This window comes from Ranitomeya imitator, chromosome 3, assembly GCF_032444005.1.
Source record: "Ranitomeya imitator isolate aRanImi1 chromosome 3, aRanImi1.pri, whole genome shotgun sequence".
Taxonomy (NCBI): domain Eukaryota; kingdom Metazoa; phylum Chordata; class Amphibia; order Anura; family Dendrobatidae; genus Ranitomeya; species Ranitomeya imitator.
The window spans coordinates 833512309-833534457 of NC_091284.1; the positions used below are offsets into that span (position 1 = coordinate 833512309).

Below are 22149 nucleotides of genomic sequence, written 5' to 3' on the forward strand. Positions count from 1 at the left end.
GTATCTATATTGTATCTACATTGTATCTATATTGTATCCATATTGTATCTACATTGTATCTATATTGTATCTACATTGTGTCTATATTGTATCCATGTTGTATCTACGTAGTCTCTGCATTGTATCTATATTGTATCTACATTGTATCTACATTGTATCCATATTGTATCTATATTGTATCCATATTGTATCTACATTGTATCTATATTGTATCTACATTGTATCTATATTGTATCTATATTGTATCTACATTGTATCTATATTGTATCTACATTGTATCTATATTGTATCCATATTGTATCTACATTGTATCTATATTGTATCTATATTGTATCTACATTGTATCTATATTGTATCTATATTGTATCTACATTGTATCTACATTGTATCTACATTGTATCTACATTGTATCCATATTGTATCTACATTGTATCTACATTGCATCTACATTGTATATATATTGTATCTACATTGTATCCATATTGTATCTACATTGTATCTATATTGTATCTACATTGTATCCATGTTGTATCTACGTAGTCTCTGCATTGTATCTATATTGTATCTACATTGTATCCATATTGTATCTACATTGTATCCATGTTGTATCTACGTAGTCTCTGCATTGTATCCATATTGTATCTACATTGTATCTATATTGTATCTACATTGTATCTATATTGTATCTACATTGTATCTACATTGTATCTATATTGTATCCATATTGTATCTACATTGTATCTACATTGTATCCATATTGTATCTACATTGTATCTATATTGTATCTACATTGTATCCATATTGTATCTACATTGTATCTATATTGTGTCTACATTGTATCCATATTGTATCTACATTGTATCTATATTGTATCTACACTGTATCCATATTGTATCTACATTGTATCTACATTGTATCTACATTGTATCTACATTGCATCTATATTGTATCTACATTATATATATTGTATCTACATTGTATCCATATTGTATCTATATTGTATCTACATTGCATATATATTGTATCTACATTGTATTCATATTGTATCTACATTGTATCTATATTGTATCTACATTGTATCCATATTGTATCTACATTGTATCTATATTGTATCTACACTGTATCCATATTGTATCTACATTGTATCTACATTGTATCCATATTGTATCTATATTGTATCTATATTGTATCTCCATTGTATCCATATTGTATCTACATTGTATCTATATTGTATCTCTGTGGTCTCTACATTGTATCTACATTGTATCCATATTGTATCTATATTGTATCTATATTGTATCTACATTATATATATATTGTATCTACATTGTATCCATGTTGTATCTATATTGTATCTATATTGTATCTCTGTAGTCTCTACACTGTATCTACATTGTATCCATGTTGTATCTATATTGTATCTACTTTGTACCCATATTGTATCTACATTGTATCTATATTGTATCTACATTGTATCCACAGTGTATGGAGGTCAGGCTCAGGTGCCATCCGGTGACAGCCGGCAGAGATCCCACAATGCACCGGGCTTATTAGGAAGTTGCAGAACTTTTGGCCGCATTACTCACGTAGTGAATGACTTTGATCTGCAGAGACGCCGCGTCCAGGTCGTAGAGTTCACCTGAGGACGAGACACAGGTTTATATCAAGTCCCTAAAGGGAACCCGGACCCAAAGAGCGGTGGAATCTTTCTCAGCTTTACAACAGGCACAAAGCTGTGTCGGTGTCAGCCGTCACTGTAGTTGTAAAATTCTATTCATGAAACAGGAGGCACAGGATGAACAGTAGCTTCGCGTACCACATAACTGCAGGATCTTCCTGTCCAGCTCATCGTAACTTTCATTGGGAGCGGGTTCGGATTTGACCAGTGATCTTTCTGAGGAGCCCGTTGACAGACTGACTTGGGGCCACGGCTGTAACTTCTGCACGGCCAGCACCCGCTTACACGCCACCACCATCTGCGGAACAAGAAAGGAGCGTTACACGATGGATCCGTCCACCAGCCAAGAGCGGCGCCTTATCTGAACCATCCCCACCTGCAATACCGGGTGCCACCACTAGGCTGCGCTGCACCGTCACTGACACCGGGTATTGCCACAAGTCAGTTGTAGACCACCAGGGAAAGCTTCAGGGGCATCAATCAGCTCTCCAGGGATGTGATAACCTACCCTAGACCACCAGGGACACTAGATATTAACCCCTGAACTACTTTACACTTCCAGGAATTTTCTATATTAGCCCCTGTACTTCCCTAGACCACCAGGGATATTAGATATTAACCCCTGAACTACTTTACACTTCCAGGAATATTCTATATTAGCCCCTGGACTTCTCTAGACCACCAGGGATATTAGATATTAACCCCTGAACTACTTTAGACTTCCAGGAATTTTCTATATTAGCCCCTGGACTTCTCTAGACCACCAGGGATATTAGATATTAACCCCTGAACTTCTTTACACTTCCAGGAATTTTCTTTATTAGCCCCTGGACTTCTCTAGACCACCAGGGACACTAGATATTAACCCCTGAACTACTTTACACTTCCAGGAATATTCTATATTAGCCCCTGTATTTCCCTAGACCACCAGGGATATTAGATATTAACCCCTGAACTACTTTAGACTTCCAGGAATATTCTATATTAGCCCCTGTACTTCCCTAGACCACCAGGGACACTAGATATTAACCCCTGAACTACTTTACACTTCCAGGAATATTCTATATTAGCCCCTGGACTTCTCTAGACCACCAGGGATATTAGATATTAACCCCTGAACTTCTTTACACTTCCAGGAATTTTCTTTATTAGCCCCTGGACTTCTCTAGACCACCAGGGACATTAGATATTAACCCCTGAACTTCTTTACACTTCCAGGAATATTCTATATTAGCCCCTGGACTTCTCTAGACCACCAGGGATATTAGATATTAACCCCTGAACTTCTTTACACTTCCAGGAATATTCTATATTAGCCCCTGGACTTCTCTAGACCACCAGGGATATTAGATATTAACCCCTGAACTACTTTACACTTCTAGGAATATTCTATATTAGCCCCTGTACTTCCCTAGACCACCAGGGATATTAGATATTAACCCCTGAACTACTTTAGACTTCCAGGAATATTCTATATTAGCCCCTGTACTTCCCTAGACCACCAGGGACACTAGATATTAACCCCTGAACTACTTTACACTTCCAGGAATATTCTATATTAGCCCCTGGACTTCTCTAGACCACCAGGGATATTAGATATTAACCCCTGAACTACTTTAGACTTCCAGGAATATTCTATATTAGCCCCTGGACTTCTCTAGACCACCAGGGATATTAGATATTAACCCCTGAACTTCTTTACACTTCCAGGAATATTCTATATTAGCCCCTGGACTTCTCTAGACCACCAGGGATATTAGATATTAACCCCTGAACTTCTTTACACTTCCAGGAATATTCTATATTAGCCCCTGGACTTCTCTAGACCACCAGGGATATTAGATATTAACCCCTGAACTTCTTTACACTTCCAGGAATATTCTATATTAGCCCCTGGACTTCTCTAGACCACCAGGGATATTAGATATTAACCCCTGAACTACTTTACACTTCCAGGAATATTCTATATTAGCCCCTGGACTTCTCTAGACCACCAGGGATATTAGGTATTAACCCCTGAACTACTTTACACTTCCAGGAATATTCTATATTAGCCCCTGGACTTCTCAAGACCACCAGGGATATTAGATATTAACCCCTGAACTACTTTACATTTCCAGGAATATTCTATATTAGCGCCTGGATATTAACCCCTAGATATTAACCCCTAAACTTCTTTAGACTTCCAGGAATATTCTATATTAGCCCCTGGACTTCTCTAGACCACCAGGAATATTAGATATTAACCCCTAAACTTCTTTAGACTTCCAGGAATTTTCTTTATTAGCCCCTGGACTTCTCTAGACCACCAGGGATATTAGATATTAACCCCTAAACTACTTTACACTTCCAGGAATATTCTATATTAGCGCCTGGATATTAACCCCTAGATATTAACCCCTAAACTTCTTTAGACTTCCAGGAATATTCTATATTAGCCCCTGGACTTCTCTAGACCACCAGGGATATTAGATATTAACCCCTAAACTTCTTTAGACTTCCAGGAATTTTCTTTATTAGCCCCTGGACTTCTCTAGACCACCAGGAATATTAGATATTAACCCATGAACTTCTTTACACTTCCAGGAATATTCTATATTAGCCCCTGGACTTCTCTAGACCACCAGGGATATTAGATATTAACCCCTGAACTACTTTACATTTCCAGGAATATTCTATATTAGCCCCTGGACTTCTCTAGACCACCAGGGATATTAGATATTAACCCCTAAACTACTTTACACTTCCAGGAATATTCTATATTAGCGCCTGGATATTAACCCCTAGATATTAACCCCTAAACTTCTTTAGACTTCCAGGAATATTCTATATTAGCCCCTGGACTTCTCTAGACCACCAGGGATATTAGATATTAACCCCTAAACTACTTTACACTTCCAGGAATATTCTATATTAGCGCCTGGATATTAACCCCTAGATATTAACCCCTAAACTTCTTTAGACTTCCAGGAATATTCTATATTAGCCCCTGGACTTCTCTAGACCACCAGGGATATTAGATATTAACCCCTAAACTTCTTTAGACTTCCAGGAATTTTCTTTCTTAGCCCCTGGACTTCTCTAGACCACCAGGGATATTAGATATTAACCCCTGAACTACTTTAGACTTCCAGGAATATTCTATATTAGCCCCTGGACTTCTCTACACCACCAGGGATATTAGATATTAACCCCTAAACTTCTTTAGACTTCCAGGAATATTCTTTATTAGCCCCTGGACTTCTCTAGACCACCAGGGATATTAGGTATTAACCCCTGAACTACTTTACACTTCCAGGAATATTCTATATTAGCCCCTGGACTTCTCTAGACCACCAGGGAAATTAGATATTAACCTCTGAACTTCTTTAGACTTCCAGGAATATTCTATATTAGTCCCTGGACTTCTCTAGACCACCAGGGGCACTGAGAGTCTCCCCAAAGCTTTATGGACATTAATGAAGAATTATCCTAGCTCTCCAGGGAAATGACTACTAACCTATACCAACAGGAATATTAGAAATTATGCTGTGAACGCCTCTAGACCAAGAGAAATATCTAAACATATTCACCCCAGAGCTTTATGAACATCAGACATTAAATTAACCAAGGATTACCCTAGCTCTCCAGAGATATGACTATTAAAATACCCTGGACCACCAGGAATATTACCCTAAAATTAACCTGTCCAAGACCACAGACATTAATTGATAATCTCTGAACCCCTCCAGACCACCAGGGATATTAAATATCTAACTACACTTACTTCAGAGCTTTAGGTATATTAGATATTAACCTACAATTACCTTATATCTCTGGGAAAAGGAATATTAACTTGTCCAAGACCCCCACAGACATTAGGTAATAATCTCTGAACCCCTCCAGACCACCAGGGATATTAAATATCTAAGTACACTTACTCCAGAGCTTTAGAGGTATTAGATATTTTCCCACAATTGCTGTAGACCTCTAGGGATATTACTGCAGACAGTGGATATTAAGCTCTAATTACTAGATATTGGCATACAATTATGCTAGCCCTCCTGGGATAATACTGTTATCCTACCCTAGACCCCGACCATTATTAGTTGTTAACCCTTAAACCTTTGTATACCACCAGTGAAAACAGATATTCACCCAGAGTCTCCCTAGAGCTTCAGTAATATTAATAGTAAGCCACCACTGACCGTTCTCCCCTGGAATCTGACCACCACAGATATTAGATGTTAACCCCAAAGAAATTCTTCGTAGCATTCTATATCCTATAAAGTCATGCTTATAAGTGTCCCCATCATAGCACCTACCTGTAATAACATCGTCCATTCTGGGCCCCTTCCTGTAATAATGTCTCCATCCTGGCCTTTTACTGTAATAATGTCCCCATCATAGCACCTGCCTGTAATAATGTCCACCATCATGGCCCCTTCCTGTAATAATGTCAGCCATCCTTGCCCTTTACTGTAATAATGTCCCCATCCTGGTCCTTTTCTGTAATAATATTGTCCATTTTGGGCCCCTTCCTGTAATAATGTCCCCCATCTACATCCATTTTCTGTAATAATGTCTCCCACCCATGGCTCTTTTCTGTAATAATGTCCCTCATCATGGCCCCTACCTGTAAAAATGTCCCCCATCATGGCTCCTACCTGTAATAATGTCCCCCATCATGGCCCCTACCTGCAATAATGTCCCCCATCCTGGCCCTTATCTGTAATAATATCCCCCATCATGGTGCCTTCCTGTAATAATATCCCCCATCATGGTGCCTTCCTGTAATAATATCCCCCATCATGGTGCCTTCCTGTAACAATGTCCCCCAACCTGGGCCATTTTCTGTAATAATGTCCCCCATCCTGGCCCTTATCTGTAATAATATCCCCCATCATGGTGCCTTCCTGTAATAATATCCCCCATCATGGTGCCTTCCTGTAACAATGTCCCCCAACCTGGGCCATTTTCTGTAATAATGCCACGTACTGTAGTAATGTTAATGTCTCACAACCTGAGCCCCTTTCTGTAATAATGTCCCACGTCTGGACCTTCATCCTGTAATAATGTCTCTCCTGCTAAGCCTCTTCCTGTAATAATGTCCCCCAACCTGGGCCCTTTTGTTATGACCTGGTGGTTAGGAGCACCCGAAAAGACCTGATGGTTAAACCAACAAAGGACAAGCTCTGGGAAGTGGGAGCTCTGCTGACCGCAACCCCTAATCCTATCACACACACTAGAAATAGCCGTGGAGCGTTCCTGACTCTCCCTAGACGCGTCTTCACAGCCTAAGAGCTAACTAGAGATAGAAAATAAAGCCTACCTTGCCTCAGAGAAATTCCCCAAAGAAAAAGGCAGCCCCCCACATATATTGACTGTGAGTTAAGATGAAAGTCACAAACACAGAAATGAAACAGGTTTCAGCAAAGGGAGGCCAGACTTACTAAACAGACAGAGGATAGGAAAGGTATCTTTGCGGTCAGCACAAAAAACTACAAAAAGACCACGCAGAGTGTGCAAAAAGACCTCCGCACCGACTCACGGTGCGAAGGTGCCACTCTGCATCCCAGAGCTTCCAGCTAGCAAAGCAAAATCATGATAGCAAGCTGGACAAAAAAACAAAGAACAAATAATAAACTAGCAGGGACTTAGCTTCTGCTGGAGTAGACAGGACACCCGACAGATCCAAGAGCGAACTGAACCAGTACAAGAACATTGACAGCTGGCATGAAGTAACGATCTGAGTGGAGTTAAATAGAGCAGCCAGCCAAAGAATAAACTACGTCACCTGTGGAAGGAACCTCAGAAGCAGCAGCTCCACTCACAGCCACCAGAGGGAGTCCATGGACAGAACTCGCCGAAGTACCATTCATGACCACAGGAGGGAGTTCGATAACAGAATTCACAACAGTACCCCCCCTTGAGGAGGGGTCACCGAACCCTCACCAGAGCCCCCAGGCCGATTAGGAAGGGCCAAATGAAAGGCACGAACTAGATCGGCAGCATGAACATCAGAGGCAAAAACCCAGGAATTATCTTCCTGACCATAACCCTTCCACTTGACCAGGTACTGGAGTTTCCGTCTCGAAATACGAGAATCCAAAATCTTTTCCACCACATACTCCAACTCCCCCTCGACAAACACCGGGGCAGGAGGATCAACGGAGGGAGCCATAGGCACCACGTATCTCCACAATAACGACCTATGGAACACATTATGGATGGCAAAAGAAGCTGGAAGGGCCAAACGAAATGACACAGGGTTGAGAACTTCAGAAATCTTATACGGACCAATGAACAGAGGCTTAAACTTAGGAGAGGAAACCTTCATAGGAACATAACGAGACGACAACCAAACCAAATCGCCAACACGAAGTCGGGGACCAACACAGCGCCGGCGGTTAGCGAAACGTTGAGCCTTCTCCTGGGACAATGTCAAATTGTCCACCACATGAGTCCAAATCTGCTGCAACCCGTCCACCACAGTATCCACACCAGGACAGTCCGAAGGCTCAACCTGCCCTGAAGAGAAACGAGGATGAAAACCAGAATTACAGAAAAACGGCGAAACCAAAGTAGCCGAGTTGGCCCGATTATTAAGGGTGAACTCAGCCAAAGGCAAGAAGGACACCCAATCATCCTGATCAGCAGAAAAAAAGCATCTCAGATATGTTTCCAAAGTCTGATTAGTTCGTTCGGTTTGGCCATTTGTCTGAGGATGGAAAGCCGAAGAAAAAGACAAATCAATGTCCATCTTAGCACAAAAGGATCGCCAAAACCTCGAAACAAACTGGGAACCTCTGTCCGAGACGATGTTCTCCGGAATGCCATGCAAACTAACCACATGCTGGAAAAACAATGGCACCAAATCAGAGGAGGAAGGCAACTTAGACAAGGGTACCAAATGGACCATCTTAGAGAAGCGATCACAAACCACCCAAATGACCGACATTCTTTGAGAGACGGGGAGATCCGAAATAAAATCCATGGAAATATGCGTCCAGGGCCTCTTCGGGACCGGCAAGGGCAAAAGCAACCCACTGGCACGAGAACAGCAGGGCTTAGCCCGAGCACAAGTCCCACAGGACTGCACAAAAGAACGCACATCCCGTGACAAAGAAGGCCACCAAAAGGATCTAGCCACCAAATCTCTGGTACCAAAGATTCCAGGATGACCAGCCAACACCGAACAATGAACCTCAGAGATAACTCTACTAGTCCATCTATCAGGGACAAACAGTTTCTCCGCTGGACAACGGTCAGGTCTCTCAGCCTGAAACTTCTGCAACACCCGCCGCAAATCAGGGGAAATTACCCCCTCTTTGAGAATACCCGCCGGCTCAGGAACACCCGGAGAGTCAGGCGCAAAACTCCTTGACAGGGCATCAGCCTTCACATTCTTAGAGCCCGGAAGGTACGAAACCACAAAATTAAAACGGGAGAAAAACAGCGACCATCGAGCCTGTCTAGGATTCAACCGTTTGGCAGACTCGAGATAAGTCAAATTCTTGTGATCTGCCAAAACCACCACGCGATGCTTGGCTCCTTCAAGCCAATGTCGCCACTCCTCGAATGCCCACTTCATGGCCAACAACTCTCGGTTGCCAACATCATAATTGCGCTCAGCAGGCGAGAACTTTCTAGGAAAGAAGGGACATGATTTCATCACCGAGCCATCAGAACTTCTTTGCGACAAAACAGCCCCTGCTCCAATCTCAGAAGCATCAACCTCGACCTGAAACGGGAGCGAAACATCTGGCTGGCACAACACAGGGGCAGAAGAAAAACGACGCTTCAACTTCTGAAAAGCCTCTACAGCCGCAGAGGACCAATTGACCATATCAGCACCCTTCTTGGTCAAATCAGTCAACGGTTTAGCAATACTAGAAAAATTAGCGATGAAGCGACGGTAAAAATGAGCAAAGCCCAGGAACTTCTGCAGGCTCTTCACAGATGTCGGTTGAGTCCAATCATAAATGGCCTGAACTTTAACAGGGTCCATCTCGATAGTAGAAGGAGAAAAAATAAAACCCAAAAAATGAAACCTTCTGAACTCCGAAGAGACATTTAGACCCCTTCACAAACAAGGAATTTGCGCGAAGGACCTGGAACACCATTCTGACCTGCTTTACATGAGACTCCCAATCATCCGAAAAGACCAAAATATCATCCAAATACACAATCAGGAATTTATCCAGGTACTCTCGGAAGATGTCATGCATAAAGGACTGAAATACAGATGGAGCATTAGAAAGCCCGAATGGCATAACCAGGTACTCAAAATGGCCCTCGGGCGTATTAAATGCTGTTTTCCATTTATCGCCCTGTTTAATACGCACAAGATTATACGCCCCTCGAAGATCTATCTTGGTGAACCAACTAGCTCCCTTAATCCGAGCAAATAAATCAGACAGCAGCGGCAAAGGGTACTGAAATTTGACAGTGATCTTATTAAGAAGGCGGTAATCAATACAAGGTCTCAAAGAACCATCCTTCTTGGCCACAAAAAAGAACCCTGCTCCCAACGGTGATGACGACGGGCGAATAAGACCTTTTTCCAAGGATTCCTTTATATAACTCCGCATAGCGGCGTGCTCTGGCACAGATAAATTGAACAGTCGGCCCTTAGGAAACTTACTACCAGGAATCAAATTAATAGCACAATCGCAATCCCTATGAGGAGGTAGGGCACTGGATTTGGGCTCATCAAATACATCCCGGTAATCCGACAAAAATTCAGGGACTTCAGAAGCAGTGGAAGGCGAAATTCACAGCAATGGAACATCACCATGTACCCCTTGACAACCCCAGCTGGACACAGACATAGATTTCCAATCCAACACTGGATTATGAACCTGTAGCCATGGCAACCCCAAAATGACCACATCATGCAGATTATGCAACACCAAAAAGCGAATATCCTCCTGATGTGCAGGAGCCATGCACATGGTCAATTGAGTCCAGTACTGAGGCTTATTCTTGGCCAAAGGCGTAGCATCAATTCCTCTCAATGGAATAGGATACTGCAAGGGTTCCAAGAAAAAACCACAGCGCCTGGCAAACTCCAAGTCCATCAAATTCAGGGCAGCGCCTGAATCCACAAATGCCATAACAGAATAGGACGACAAAGAGCAAATCAGAGTAACGGACAAAAGAAATTTCGACTGTACCGTACCAATGGTGGCAGACTTAGCGAACCGCTTAGTGCGCTTAGGACAATCGGAGATAGCATGAGTGGAATCACCACAGTAGAAACACAGCCCATTCTGACGTCTGTGTTCTTGCCTTTCAGCTCTGGTCAAAGTCCTATCGCACTGCATAGGCTCAGGTTTATGCTCAGATAATACCGCCAAATGGTGCACAAATTTACGCTCACGCAAGCGTCGACCGATCTGAATGGCCAAAGACATAGACTCATTCAGACCAGCAGGCATAGAAAATCCCACCATGACATCCTTAAGGGCTTCAGAGAGACCCTTTCTGAAAATAGCTGCCAGCGCACATTCATTCATTTGAGTGAGCACGGACCACTTTCTAAACTTCTGACAATAAATCTCTATCTCATCCTGACCCTGACACAGAGCCAGCAAATTTTTCTCTGCCTGATCCACTGAATTAGGTTCGTCGTACAGCAATCCGAGCGCCAGAAAAAACGCATCAATATTACATAATGCAGGATCTCCTGGCGCAAGGGAAAATGCCCAGTCTTGAGGGTCGCCACGTAATAAAGAAATAATGATCTTAACTTGTTGAACTGGGTCACCAGAGGAGCGGGGTTTCAAAGCCAGAAATAGTTTACAATTATTTTTAAAATTCAAAAACTTAGCTCTATCTCCAGAAAATAACTCAGGAATAGGAATTTTAGGTTCTAACATAGGATTCTGAACCACTAAATCTTGAATGTTCTGTACACTTATAGTGAGATTATCCATCAAAGAGGACAGACCCTGAATGTCCATGTCCACACCTGTGTTCTGAACCACCCTGATGTAAAGGGGAAAAGAAAGACAGAACACAGTGCAAAGAAAAAAAAATGGTCTCAGAACTTCTCTTTTCCCTCTATTGAGAAGCATTAGTACTTTGGGCCTCCAGTACTGTTATGAACAGGTAATTCAGAACCACAATGGACCTTGAAGTTCAGAGCACACAAAGTGACCTGACATTTACAAAAAACATAGGACGAGCTCTGAGACGTGGAAACTCTGCTGACCGCAATCCCTAATCCTATCACACCACACTAGAGGTAGCCGTGGATTGCGCCTAACGCTCCCTATGCAACTCGGCACAGCCTGAGAAACTAACTAGCCCTGAAGATAGAAAAATAAGCCTACCTTGCCTCAGAGAAATTCCCCAAAGGAAAAGGCAGCCCCCCACATATAATGACTGTGAGTAAAGATGAAAATACAAACACAGAGATTAAATAGATTTAGCAAAGTGAGGCCCGACTTACTGAATAGAAATAGGAATAGGAATAGGAAAGATAGCTTTGCGGTCAACACAAAAACCTACAAACAACCACGCAGAGGGGCAAAAAGACCCTCCGCACCGACTAACGGTACGGAGGTGCTCCCTCTGCGTCTCAGAGCTTCCAGTAAGCAAGAAAAACCAATATAGCAAGCTGGACAGAAAATATAGCAAACAAAAGTAACACAAGCAGAACTTAGCTTATGCAGGAAAGACAGGCCACAGGAACGATCCAGGAGGAAGCAAGACCAATACTAGAACATTGACTGGAGGCCAGGATCAAAGCAGCAGGTGGAGTTAAATAGAGCAGCACCTAACGACTTAACCTCATCACCTGAGGAAGGAAACTCAGAAGCCGCAGTACCACTCTCATCCACCAAAGGAAGCTCATAGACAGAACCAGCCGAAGTACCACTCACGACCACAGGAGGGAGCTTGGCCACAGAATTCACAACAACTTACTAAACAGACAGAGGATAGGAAAGGTAACTTTGCGGTCAGCACAAAAAACTACAAAAAGACCACGCAGAGTGTGCAAAAAGACCTCCGCACCGACTCACGGTGCGGAGGTGCCACTCTGCATCCCAGAGCTTCCAGCTAGCAAAGCAAAATCATGGTAGCAAGCTGGACAAGAAAACAAAGAACAAATAATAAACTAGCAGGGACTTAGCTTCTGCTGGAGTAGACAGGACACCCGACAGATCCAAGAGCGAACTGAACCAGTACAAGAACATTGACAGCTGGCATGGAGTAACGATCTGAGTGGAGTTAAATAGAGCAGCCAGCCAAAGAATAAACTACGTCACCTGTGGAAGGAACCTCAGAAGCAGCAGCTCCACTCACAGCCACCAGAGGGAGTCCATGGACAGAACTCGCCGAAGTACCATTCATGACCACAGGAGGGACTTCGATAAAAGAATTCACAACACCCTTTCCTTGTATAATAACGTCCATCATTGACCCCACTGGTATAATGACCCCCATCTTGAGCCCCATTCTGGTATACTGACCCCGATCCTGAGCCCCACTCTGGTATAATGACCCCCATCCGGAGCCCCATTCTGGTATAATGACCCCCATCCTGAGCCCCATTCTAATATAATGACCCCCATCCTGAGCCCCATTCTGGTATAATGACCCCCATCCTGAGCCCCATTCTAATATAATGACCCCCATCCTGAGCCCCATTCTGGTATAATGACCCCCATCCTGAGCCCCACTTTTGTATAATGACCCCCATCCAGAGCCCCATTCTGGTATAATGACCCCCATCCTGAGGCCCATTCTGGTATAATGACCCCCATCCTGAGCCCCATTCTGGTATAATGACCCACATCCTGACCCATTTTCCATGTATAATGACCCCTATCCTGAGCCCCATTCTGGTATAATGACCCACATCCTGACCCATTTTCCATGTATAATGACCCCCATCCTGAGCCCTACTCTGGTATAATGACCCCCATCCTGAGCCCCTTTCTGGTATAATGAGCCCCATCCTGACCCATTTTCTATGTATAATGACCCCCCATCCTGAGCCCCATTCTGGTATAATGACCCCCATCCTGAGCCCCACTCTGGTATAATGACCCCCATCCTGAGCCCCATTCTGGTAAAATGACCCCCATCCTGAGCCCCACTCTGGTATAATGACCCCCATCCTGAGCCCCATTCTGGTATAATGACCCCCATCCTGAGCCCCACTCTGGTATAATGACCCCCCATCCTGAGCCCCACTCTGGTATTATGACCCCCATCCTGAGCCCCACTCTGGTATAATGACCCCCATCCTGAGCCCCACTCTGGTATAATGACCCCCATCCTGAGCCCCATTCTGGTATAATGACCCCCATCCTGAGCCCCACTCTGGTATAATGACCCCCATCCTGAGCCCCACTCTGGTATAATGACCCCCATCCTGAGCCCCATTCTGGTATAATGACCCCCATCCTGAGCCCCACTCTGGTATAATGACCCCCATCCTGAGCCCCACTCTGGTATAATGACCCCCCATCCTGAGCCCCACTCTGGTATAATGACCCCCATCCTGAGCCCCACTCTGGTATAATGACCCCCATCCTGAGCCCCACTCTTGTATAATGACCCCCATCCTGAGCCCCATTCTGGTATAATGACCCCCATCCTGAGCCCCATTCTGGTATAATGACCCCCCATCCTGAGCCCCACTCTGGTATAATGACCCCATCCTGAGCCCCACTCTGGTATAATGACCCCCATCCTGAGCCCCACTCTGGTATAATGACCCCCCATCCTGAGCCCCACTCTGGTATAATGACCCCCCATCCTGAGCCCCACTCTGGTATAATGACCCCCATCCTGAGCCCCACTCTGGTATAATGACCCCCATCCTGAGCCCCACTCTTGTATAATGACCCCCATCCTGAGCCCCATTCTGGTATAATGACCCCCCATCCTGAGCCCCACTCTGGTACAATGACCCCATCCTGAGCCCCACTCTGGTATAATGACCCCCATCCTGAGCCCCATTCTGGTATAATGACCCCATCCTGAGCCCCACTCTGGTATAATGACCCCCCATCCTGAGCCCCACTCTGGTATAATGACCTCCCATCCTGAGCCCCACTCTGGTATAATGACCCCCCATCCTGAGCCCCACTCTGGTATAATGACCCCCATCCTGAGCCCCACTCTTGTATAATGACCCCCATCCTGAGCCCCATTCTGGTATAATGACCCCCATCCTGAGCCCCATTCTGGTATAATGACCCCCATCCTGAGCCCCACTCTGGTATAATGACCCCCATCCTGAGCCCCACTCTGGTATAATGACCCCCCATCCTGAGCCCCACTCTGGTATAATGACCCCCCATCCTGAGCCCCACTCTGGTATAATGACCTCCCATCCTGAGCCCCACTCTGATATAATGACCCCCCATCCTGAGCCCCACTCTGGTATAATGACCCCCATCCTGAGCCCCACTCTTGTATAATGACCCCCATCCTGAGCCCCATTCTGGTATAATGACCCCCATCCTGAGCCCCATTCTGGTATAATGACCCCCATCCTGAGCCCCACTCTGGTATAATGACCCCCATCCTGAGCCCCACTCTGGTATAATGACCCCCCATCCTGAGCCCCACTCTGGTATAATGACCCCCCATCCTGAGCCCCACTCTTGTATAATAACCAGTCAAACATCCAACTGAAGCCGGCGTTGGTAAGACACTATCTGACACGGCTCGCATCTAATCACTGCACATATCATATATTAACCCTTAAACGTCTGTGGGCCACAATGGAAACCAGATACTTGCCCATAGATGGTCCTGTTGACCTTCCGCAGACCAGCACAGATATTGTCAATGACTCCTGAACCTATACAGACCACCAAGCATAATCAATATTTAACCATTGCTACCCCTGAACTTTTGGGGTATTACGTACTCTGCAGCTTAAAAGTTTGTGGACCCTTGAGAATTTTCTATATTTCTGCATAAATTTGACCTAAAACTACATCATAATTTCATATAAGTTCTAGAAGTAGATAAAGAACCTAAATCAAACAAAGGAGTCAGAAATATGGGAGTCTGCACATTGTTTTTATTGTAGAAACTGATCCAATATCAGGTCTGTGAGTGGTAAAAGTAAGTGAACCCTTAGTATTAACAGATAATTAACGAGATGACAATCAAGTGTGAGTGGACGACTCGTTTTATTTAAAGAACGGGAATCTCTCATAGTCTGAACTTGAAGTTGTTAAGGATATCATGGCAGGAACAAAGGAGATTTCTACGGACCACAGAAGAAGGGCTCTCGATGTTCATCAAGCTAACAAAAAGTTACAAAACCATCTCTAAAAAGTTTGGACCACAGTCAGACAGATTATGCAAAAAATAGAGGAAATTCAACACGGTTATTACAATTCCTGGGAGTGGTTGACCGAAAGCAAGGCATATAATAGTCAGTGAGGTAACAAAGAAACCCAAGGTCGCCGCTAAGCATCCAAAGGACTCACTCACATTAGCTAATGTTAATATTTATGATTCTACCATCAGGAGAACACTGAAGACACAGAAGGACACGGCAGGATTGCAGACAGAAAGCCACTGCTCTCCAAAAAAAAACATGGCTGCCAATCTGCAGTTTGGTGAAGATCATGTGGACCAGCCAGAATGCTCCGGAACAATGTTTATGGAAGGATGAAACCATAACAGAGCTCAATGGCTTAAATGAGAAGTGCTATGTTGGGTGAAAAAAAAAACAGCATGAAAACCTCCTACCATCTGTGAGGCATGGTGGTGGAGGTAGTCATTGGGCGTGTTTTGCTGAATCTGGGCCAGGACGGCCGCTATCATTAATGGAACAAAGAATTCTGAATTTTATCTGCAAATTCTAAAGGAAAATGTCCGGGGACGTCTGTGTATGAGCTGAATCTCAAGAGAATGTGGATCCTGCAGCACGACAACAACCCCCCCAAAAAAAACAAGTAATTCCACAAACGAATAACGAGGAAGTTCTTGAGCAAACGGGTCACAGCATGGACCTCAATCCTAGAAATTCTGTGTAAGAGCCTGAAGAGAACAATTTATTGAGAAAATCACCAACGGGACAGAGCTGAGAATCGGGAAAATTCCGCCATCCAATGTGCAGGAATAATCAACAATTACTGGAAAGTGTAAAACTACCGTAAGTAATGGTCACACCAGATACTGAAGGCAAAGGTTCACATACTTTTGCAACTTGCAGAAATGTAATATTGGACTATTTTCCTTAATAGAAAAAAAAAAACACAAAGAACAGAAAATCTGACATTGTTACTCATTTGGTTCTTTATTTTGTGTCAAAATACGATGCCGTTTTAGATCAAATTTATGCAGAAATCTAGAAAATTCTAAAGGATTCGCAAACTTTCAATCATTACCCTGCAATGACCTGTGATACATCGATTGATCTGCTATGGACTATTAAAGATATTAGTCATCGTCTCTGAACCTCTAGATCACCAGGGAGGCATCTGGGAATCATCACTAACCTCTAGACCCTCTATGTAATAAAACATAATGCAGCCTGTCCCAAAGATACTCCCGCCGAAGCTACCCAAGGATTTCTTTCTTTTCTCTCAGATTCCAATTGGAGAGGCGGCAGATAAGAGAATAAACCGCGCAATCTCTTATTACAAATGTAGCCCGTTTCGCCCTAGTGCCGCTACCTGTGGGGGATGGGCTGCCCCTATCAGACTGAGTAAGTCCCCACATCCCCCAATCCCTACGCTCATTTGATTAACCTGTCAATCTGCTTTGTTGCAGTGGAAATGATTAATCTTATGACGTTTCTACAGAGACATTCCATCCTTCATTGCCGTTGATCACACAGATTTGGGAAACAATGACAAATAAGTGATGGGTGTGGCAAAATAAGAAGGAAGCCTAAAAAGGGCCGGTACTGATTACTTCATGATGACATGGGCATTACAATGCTAATCATGGCGATTAAGATGACGTATCAACCACTTCTGGGTGACAGTTACTGTTACCGTTATTAAAGATCAACGACGCCACTGATGAGTGACGACGCTGGAGGCGCTATTACATCGACTTCTATGGGAGGATTAAATAAACAGAAAACCACAATTCTCAGAGGAAGCAATTCATTTTAATCAGCAAAGTAGCACAATAATAAAAAAGCAACTTCCCTTTACGACGGGACACAAGTTAACAAACACAATTCATGTGTCTCCAAGGGTTAGAAAAAGTAGACCTTTAATTGAATATCTGTTACCTCCTGATACACATTTATCACTTACGTGTCTCTCCAGCGTCCTCAGGTTCTGCTCATCGTAATCGCTCAGCTGACTGCAGTGCATCTAAGATAAGAGAGGAAAGAACGGGAATATTAATAATAAGGCGAGTGATACACGGGAAAAGTGTCCAACAAAACAGGACAAGACCGGACATCTTACATTGTTGTACATAGGGACAGTTTTATAGTAGTTATATTCTAGTACATAGGTGCAGTATTATAGTAGTTATATTCTTGTACATAGGAGCAGTATTATAGTAGTTATATTCTTGTACATAGGAGCAGTATTATAGTAGTTATATTCTTGTACATAGGAGCAGTATTATAGTAGTTATATTCTTGTACATAGGAGCAGTATTATAGTAGTTATATTCTTGTACATACGAGCAGTATTATAGTAGTTATATTCTTGTACATAGGAGCAGTATTATAGTAGTTATATTCTTGTACATAGCTGCAGTATTATAGTAGTTATATTCTTGTACATAGGGACAGTATTATAGTAGTTATATTCTTGTACATAGCTGCAGTATTATAGTAGTTATATTCTTGTACATAGGAGCAGTATTATAGTAGTTATATTCTTGTACATAGGAGCAGTATTATAGAAGTTATATTCTTGTACATAGGGGGCAGTATTATAGTAGTTATATTCTTGTACATAGGGGCAGTATTATAGTAGTTATATTCTTGTACATAGGGACAGTATTATAGTAGTTATATTCTTGTACATAGGGGCAGTATTATAGTAGTTATATTCTTGTACATAGGTGGAGTATTATAGTAGTTATATTCTTGTACATAGGGAGCAGTATTATAGTAGTTATATTCTTGTACATAGGGGCAGTATTATAGTAGTTATATTCTTGTACATAGGGGGCAGTATTATAGTAGTTAAATTCTTGTACATAGGGGCAGTATTATAGTAGTTATATTCTTGTATATAGGAGCAGTATTATAGTAGTTATATTCTTGTACATAGGGGCAGTTGTTATGAACAGGTAATTCAGAACCACAATGGACCTTGAAGTTCAGAGCACACAAAGTGACCTGACAATTACCAAAAACATAGGACGAGCTCTGAGACGTGGGAACTCTGCTGACCGCAATCCCTAATCCTATCCAACCACACTAAAGGTAGCCGTGGAGCGCTCCTGACCAGTCCTATGCGCCTTGAGCACAGCCTGAGAAACTAGCTAGCCCTAAGAAAGAAAAATAAGCCTAGCTTGCCTCAGAGAAATACCCCAAAGGAAAAGGCAGCCCCCACATACAATGACTGTGAGTTGAGATGAAAATACAAACGCAGAGATGAAATAGATTTAGCAAAGTGAGGCCCAACTTACTGAACAGACCGAAGATAGGAAAGATTGCTTTGCGGTCAACACAAAACCCTACAAACAACCACGCAGAGGGGCAAAAAGACCCTCCGCACCGACTAACGGTACGGAGGTGCTCCCTCTGCGTCCCAGAGCTTCCAGCAAGCAAGAAAAACCAATATAGCAAGCTGGACAGAAAAAATAGCAAACAAAAATAACACAAGCAAAACTTAGCTTATTCAGGATAGACAGGCCACAGGAACGATCCAGGAGAAAGCAAGACCAATACTAGAACATTGACTGGAGGCCAGGATCAAAGCACTAGGTGGAGTTAAATAGAGCAGCACCTAACGACTTCACCACACACCTGAGGAAGGAAACTCAGAAGCCGCAGTACCACTTGTGACCACAGGAGGGAGCTCTGCCACAGAATTCACAACAGGCAGTATTATAGCAGTTATATTCTTGTACATAGGGGCAGTATTATAGCAGTTATATTCTTGTACATAGGGGACAGTATTATCTATATATATAATTGCCTAAGGGTTTTTCCGTCTGTCTGTCTGTCTGTCTGTCCGGGAAATCCCGGCTCTCTGATTGGTCGAGGCCGCCAGGCCTCGACCAATCAGAGACCGGCACAGCATCGACGTAGAAATCCCGCGTCTCTGATTGGTCGAGGCCGCCAGTCTGATTGACACTTCTATATTGTCAGTCCTCCTGACACTTCTATATTGATCAGTCCTCCTGACACTTCTATATTGATCAGTCCTCCTGACACTTCTATATTGATCAGTCCTCCTGACACTTCTATATTGATCAGTCCTCCTGATACCTCTATATTGATCACTCCTCCTGACACTTCTATATTGATCAGTCCTCCTGACACTTCTATATTGATCAGTCCTCCTGACACTTCTATATTGATCAGTCCTCCTGACACTTCTATATTGATCAGTCCTCCTGACACTTCTATATTGATCAGTCCTCCTGACACTTCTGTATTGATCAGTCCTCCTGATACCTCTATATTGATCAGTCCTCCTGACACTTCTATATTGATCAGTCCTCCTGACACTTCAATATTGATCAGTCCTCCTGAGACTTCTATATTGATCAGTCCTCCTGACACTTCTATATTGATCAGTCCTCCTGACACTTCTATATTGATCAGTCCTCCTGACACTTCTATATTGATCAGTCCTCCTGACACTTCTGTATTGATCAGTCCTCCTGACACTTCTGTATTGATCAGTCCTCCTGACACTTCTATATTGATCATTCCTCCTGACACCTCTATATTGATCAGTCCTCCTGACTCTTCTATATTGATCAGTCCTCCTGACACCTCTATATTGATCAGTCCTCCTGACATTCTACATTGATCAGTCCTCCTGACACCTCTATATTGATCAGTCCTCCTGACACTTCTATATTGATCAGTCCTCCTGACACTTCTATATTGATCAGTCCTCCTGACACTTCTATATTGATCAGTCCTCCTGACACCTCTATATTGATCAGTCCTCCTGACACCTCTATATTGATCAGTCCTCCTGACATTCTACATTGATCAGTCCTCCTGACACCTCTATATTGATCAGTCCTCCTGACACTTCTATATTGATCAGTCCTCCTGACACTTCTATATTGATCAGTCCTCCTGACACTTCTATATTGATCAGTCCTCCTGACACTTCTATATTGATCAGTCCTCCTGACACTTCTATATTGATCAGTCCTCCTGACACTTCTATATTGATCAGTCCTCCTGACACTTCTATATTGATCAGTCCTCCTGACACTTCTGTATTGATCAGTCCTCCTGATACCTCTATATTGATCAGTCCTCCTGACACTTCTATATTGATCATTCCTCCTGACACTTCAATATTGATCAGTCCTCCTGACACTTCTATATTGATCAGTCCTCCTGACACTTCTATATTGATCAGTCCTCCTGACACTTCTGTATTGATCAGTCCTCCTGACACTTCTATATTGATCAGTCCTCCTGACACTTCTATATTGATCATTCCTCCTGACACTTCTATATTGATCAGTCCTCCTGACTCTTCTATATTGATCAGTCCTCCTGACACTTCTATATTGATCAGTCCTCCTGATACCTCTATATTGATCAGTCCTCCTGACACTTCTATATTGATCAGTCCTCCTGACACTTCTATATTGATCAGTCCTCCTGACACTTCTATATTGATCAGTCCTCCTGACACTTCTATATTGATCAGTCCTCCTGACACTTCTATATTGATCAGTCCTCCTGACACTTCTATATTGATCATTCCTCCTGACACTTCTATATTGATCAGTCCTCCTGACTCTTCTATATTGATCAGTCCTCCTGACACTTCTATATTGATCAGTCCTCCTGACACTTCTATATTGATCAGTCCTCCTGACACTTCTATATTGATCAGTCCTCCTGACACTTCTATATTGATCAGTCCTCCTGACACTTCTATATTGATCAGTCCTCCTGACACTTCTATATTGATCAGTCCTCCTGACAATTCTATATCGATCAGTCCTCCTGACACTTCTATATTGATCAGTCCTCCTGACACTTCTATATTGATCAGTCCTCCTGACACCTCTATATTGATAAATCCTCCTGACACTTCTATATTGATCAGTGAGACCGGCACAGCATCGACGTAGAAATCCCGCGTCTCTGATTGGTCGAGGCCGCCAGTCTGATTGACACTTCTATATTGATCAGTCCTCCTGACACTTCTACATTGATCAGTCCTCCTGACACTTCTATATTGATCAGTCCTCCTGACACTTCTATATTGATAAGTCCTCCTGACACTTCTGTATTGATCAGTCCTCCTGATACCTCTATATTGATCAGTCCTCCTGACACTTCTATATTGATCAGTCCTCCTGACACTTCTATA

At 43.2% G+C, this 22149-nt stretch overlaps 1 protein-coding gene across 3 annotated transcripts in view; it reads right to left on the minus strand.

Moving 5' to 3' along the window:
• The window catches only part of PDE2A (phosphodiesterase 2A), a 633083-nt gene that overhangs the window by 232835 nt on the left and 378099 nt on the right, over positions 1 to 22149 (minus strand). For all 3 annotated transcript variants that reach the window (XM_069759489.1, XM_069759488.1, XM_069759486.1), the window contains 3 exons: positions 17917 to 17976; positions 1817 to 1976; positions 1587 to 1639 (listed from right to left, as the gene is read on the minus strand). In XM_069759489.1, coding sequence (XP_069615590.1) covers positions 1587 to 1639; positions 1817 to 1976; positions 17917 to 17976 — 273 coding nt within the window. The remainder of the gene's footprint in view (positions 1 to 1586; positions 1640 to 1816; positions 1977 to 17916; positions 17977 to 22149) is intronic.